Source organism: Nicotiana tabacum, chromosome 16 (genome assembly GCF_000715075.1).
Source record: "Nicotiana tabacum cultivar K326 chromosome 16, ASM71507v2, whole genome shotgun sequence".
Classification (NCBI taxonomy): Eukaryota; Viridiplantae; Streptophyta; class Magnoliopsida; order Solanales; family Solanaceae; genus Nicotiana; species Nicotiana tabacum.
In genome coordinates this window covers 169,883,833-169,888,461 of record NC_134095.1, presented here as the reverse complement: position 1 = coordinate 169,888,461, position 4,629 = coordinate 169,883,833, and the positions used below count along the sequence as shown (strand labels likewise).

The window sequence follows — 4,629 nt, the reverse complement described above, 5'->3', positions numbered from 1 at the left end:
ATCTTGTAAAAAAGTGATATGTACCAAATATGGAACTATTTTTATGAATAGTGTCACCATTATTTTGCTGCAAAATTGTACATTTTGCATGCAATTCTTGTTTTCTTGATTTAAATCTTTGTTTGAGTATTTTCTTGGGGTTTTGACTTAATCTTTGTAGTATCCGACACGTAAAAGATTTTTTTGTTTTTTTTTGAAAAATTATTTGTTGGGTAGATAACCAAACTCAGGCGGACAATACAAAGCTGTCTGCAAAATCCAAGTTCACAAAAATAGTATTTTCTTCTTTGTTTTGTGTTGCTAAAGAATTATTAGTAGCCTATATTATCCATAATAGTGTTTTGTCAGCTTCTTTATTGCTTTGGGGAGTGGAGAAATGAAGAAAATTTTAAAGAATTAGTTGGTTTGAAAAAGATAAGGAGAGAGGAAAATTAGTTCTGATTTAGGTAGAATTTCTACTTGTAAAAAGATTCTCCTCTTTTTGTGGTTATCATAACTTGGAAGAAAGTGGAAAATTGAAGAATTTTTCAAGAATTTAGTTAATGTGGGGGAATGAGCTAGGCAAGAAAACTTTATATGTATGAATAGTTTTTTGTCAATATAATTTCTAAGAAGGGGTTTTGCTTCTTTTTATAAGAAGGGGTTGTTTAATTTCTCTCCAAATTCTTGAAATAGTATTGTTGACAATAGTATATAATTCATTGGTGGAGATAAATCTTGAAAAAGGGGTGATATTAAAGGTTTAAAGATTCTTTCTTTATATACTTTTTTGAGGTGTTTAGGGTGTTTTTTTGTGTAAAGATTTGTGGGGTTGTAGTTATTGGTGTTTATTTGAAAGAAAATGGTTGGTAGTATTGAGGTGAAAAGTGGAAATTATGTGTACTCAAATGGGAATGTACACAATCATAATGGCCTAGAGGAGAAACTTGATGAACTTAGACAAATTCTTGGTAAGGCTAATGGTGATTTGTTAAGAATTGTTTGTGTTGGTGCTGGTGCTTGGGGCAGTGTATTTGCAGCTTTACTCCAAGATAGTTACGGCCAATTTCGCGATAAGGTTCAGCTTAGGATATGGAGAAGGGCAGGTAGAGCTGTAGATAGAGCGACAGCGGAACATTTATTTGAGGTGATCAATTCAAGGGAGGATGTGTTAAGGAGGTTGATTAGGAGATGTGCATATCTCAAGTACGTCGAGGCAAGATTAGGCGATCGGACACTATATGCAGATGAGATTTTGAAAGATGGTTTCTGCTTAAACATGATCGATACACCACTTTGTCCATTGAAGGTTGTGACTAACTTGCAAGAAGCTGTTTGGGATGCTGATGTTGTGATTAACGGATTGCCCTCGACTGAAACACGAGATGTGTTTATGGAGATCAGCAAGTATTGGAAGGAAAGACTAACTGTACCAATTATCATTTCTTTGGCAAAGGGTATTGAGGCTGAACTAGATCCAGTTCCTCATATTATTACTCCTACGCAGATGATTAATCGGGCAAGTAAGCTTTTATCTTTGCCTAGCTTTAAATCTTGTTTCCGGCTTATCTTTACTTAACCAATAGAAATGAAATAGAATTTGCTTCAGTATGAAATGTGATTGTTTAGAAAATATGCAGTGCAATATGGTGTGCTTCGTCGCTGTTTGAATCTTTATGTTTGTTAAACAAACTAAAACTTGTCACTAGGGAACAATTCTAGAAATTTTGAAATTTTCTGATTCTGGTCTAAAATGTGGATCTTTGTTTCTCAAGTTGAGAGTAGCTTTAGACATTTCTTAACACGAGATTGCAGACATCGCTTTATATCTTCTAATGCATCACCTCTATCTCAGAAACATGATATAACGGAAAAGACAAATGGAAGTCATTCATCGATATGTTAGTAGTTGTAAAAGAATAGGAAGAAAGCTTAGCCTTTTCAGTTTCTTAACAATATCGTCTGTTCATTGCAGCTGGAATACCAGTAGAGAACATCCTTTATCTTGGTGGACCAAATATCGCCTCGGAGATTTACAACAAAGAGTATGCCAATGCTAGGATTTGCGGATCAGAAAAATGGAGAAAACCACTAGCAAAGTTCTTAAGACAACCTCATTTTATTGTTTGGGACAATAGCGACCTTGTAACACACGAAGTCATGGGAGGCTTGAAGAATGTCTATGCCATTGGAGCTGGTAAGTCCTGGCCGATCTCAATGTTCATTTGTCTGAGGGTTTTATTCTTCAGGTTAAATCCATTCCTATTTGATTCTTCATCTGTTTTCTAGCAAGCTTTATTATTAAGAAACCAGCTAAAATTAGGAATCTAACGCGAATTCTATGACTATATTCTGCCTTGTTTTTGATTCCAGGGATGGTAGCTGCGCTAACAAATGAAAGTGCTACGAGCAAATCAGTATATTTTGCACATTGTACATCGGAGATGATATTCATTACATATTTGTTGACGGAAGAACCAGAAAGGCTTGCAGGGCCTTTGCTAGCTGATACGTATGTGACATTGTTGAAAGGTCGTAATGCTTGGTATGGTCAAATGATAGCTAAGGGAGAATTGAGCCTTGATATGGGTGATAGCATTAGCGGCAAAGGAACAATCCAGGTATTCATTTTTTATTATCTCTGGTCCCATTTTGTTGCTCTCAAGAGTACACCAAATTTAAGAACTGGTCTTTCATTTTCTTCTTTCGAAAACAATGCTAAGGTGTTGTAGAAGACTGATTTTGTACCATAACAATACTTATGCCGTCGTGCACTTGCTAGTAAAACAAATTGGTTTTGAGGTTGAGCTTATTCTTCTGTTACCACATTAGATCCCCGAGTACCTCAGACAATCATATCACAAGAGGTAATCTGCAAAATGAACTGAAAACACATACATGCCTTTGATTTTGGCATGGACAAAAGTTAAAGGGCAGCCCGACAGAGTCCGGGGAAGGGCCATACCACAAGGGTCTATTGTACGCAGCCTTATCCTTTCTTTTTGCAAGAGGCTGTTTCCACGACTCGAACCCGTGACCTCCTGGTCACATGGAAGCAACTTTATTAGTTACACCAAGGATCCCCTTCGCATGGACAAAAGATCTTGTTATTATTTGAAAACTCATATTTATATAGTCTAAAATACATGATAAACATTCTTTTTACAATGTATCATGTGCATAAGACTCTTAATATATGTGGATTAGAGTTATTTGCCTCTCTTCCTTTACAGATGGAAAGCAAAGATAAACTACTGAAATAATATGCTTTTCACCAATCATTTTGATTCTGGTTGTACAGTGAAAATGTATACTCAACGTTTGGATTTGCCACTGATTGTCGATCCTGAAGTTTTCCAAGCAATTTCCTCTTTCATTCATAAATGCATCAAGTTATTCAGCTCTATGTCTTACTGTAATAGCTTCTAAGTTCCCGACTTTCCAAGCGGTCACATACTCTTACTTCGTGTTTAGGGAGTTTCTGCTGTTGGAGCTTTCTATGAACTTCTAAGTCAGTCAAGCTTGAATGTGTTACATCCCGGAGAGAATAAGCCGGTCGCCCCAGTTGAGCTGTGCCCCATCTTGAAGACTTTGTACAAGATACTCATAAAAAGGTAAGTCTTTGCACAACAGAACATAAAAAATGTTGCTTGTAATTTGTTGCTAATTCCATGATATGAACTCAAAAAGAAGAAGAAAAACAGCTGCTCAGGAATTATTGTTATTTCTATAATTAGAATTTAACTTATATGCACTAACAATATTCAATAGACCCTTATGGTCGAGCCCTTCTCCGCACCCCGCGCATAGCGGGAGCTTAGTGCACCTGACTGCCCTTATTTTACACTAACAATATAAAGAGCTTTTACAGTGTCTGTGACTGTGTAATGTAACATGTTTTATCAGGTTGTTTGCCTTGTTTTCTGGTTTCTGATTCCACGTGTTACGGACAATTACCTATAGTTATCGTTTACGTGACGTGATAGTTTAGTTCTTTTACGCATTCAATGTATATAAGTTAAAACTCTTATATTTACGTGCATAACCAATGGACTGCTACCATGCTAGTAAAACTTGAAAACGAGAATGATGAGAAATTTTCCATTTTTAAGCGCTAACATCTCTATGTGGTTTTTGTACTTCCAGGGAACAAGGGCCAATGGCAATTCTTCAGGCACTGAGGGATGAAAACTTGAATGATCCGCGCGATCGGATTGAGATTGCGCAGAGCCATGCTTTCTACAGGCCTTCACTTCTTGGACAACCTTGATCAATAGTTCATGCAAAAAGACTTAGAAATTAAGCAATGAATAAGTATATAGACTGGTTCAAATTGGATGAAGTGTTATATGTGGTGAAGAAAACATATAGTATATTTGATACTCAATTTGTGCTGATGAAATTACCAATACATGGTCCTATTTTCTTGATATTCATTTTGAATTTGAAGCTTATTTGTTCTTTAGGTGTATAACAGATTTTGATTTGTAGCTGCTGCAAGTATGCTAACCAAACTTCACTATAATCATGAAAACAAAAACCAGCTGACTTGCTGACTTGCTGCAATAAAACAAGAAATGAAAGGCTTGTGACATTGCCTAATGTTGGTGTACTTTGATCCGTTCAATTCTTATAATTTTTATGGTTGAG

The 4,629-nt window shown here is 36.1% G+C and overlaps 1 protein-coding gene across 1 annotated transcript; it reads left to right on the top strand.

Moving 5' to 3' along the window:
- On the top strand, positions 1 to 4,415 carry LOC107777922 (putative glycerol-3-phosphate dehydrogenase [NAD(+)] 1, cytosolic). Its single transcript, XM_016598092.2, has 5 exons — positions 1 to 1,502; positions 1,955 to 2,176; positions 2,353 to 2,600; positions 3,454 to 3,593; positions 4,126 to 4,415. Exons 1-5 carry the CDS (start codon positions 842 to 844, stop codon positions 4,247 to 4,249), a joined length of 1,395 nt encoding a protein of 464 aa, XP_016453578.1. The 5' UTR covers positions 1 to 841; the 3' UTR covers positions 4,250 to 4,415.
- Positions 4,416 to 4,629: the final 214 nt, after the last annotated feature.

Excerpts from the sequence above, each read along its gene's own strand:
- LOC107777922 (XM_016598092.2), top strand. The coding sequence starts at position 842 with ATGGTTGGTAGTATTGAGGTGAAAAGTGGAAATTATGTGTACTCAAAT. Across the intron at positions 1,503-1,954 it reads GCAGATGATTAATCGGGCAA|CTGGAATACCAGTAGAGAAC; the intron begins GTAAGCTTTTAT and ends TGTTCATTGCAG. Across the intron at positions 3,594-4,125 it reads TACAAGATACTCATAAAAAG|GGAACAAGGGCCAATGGCAA; the intron begins GTAAGTCTTTGC and ends TTGTACTTCCAG.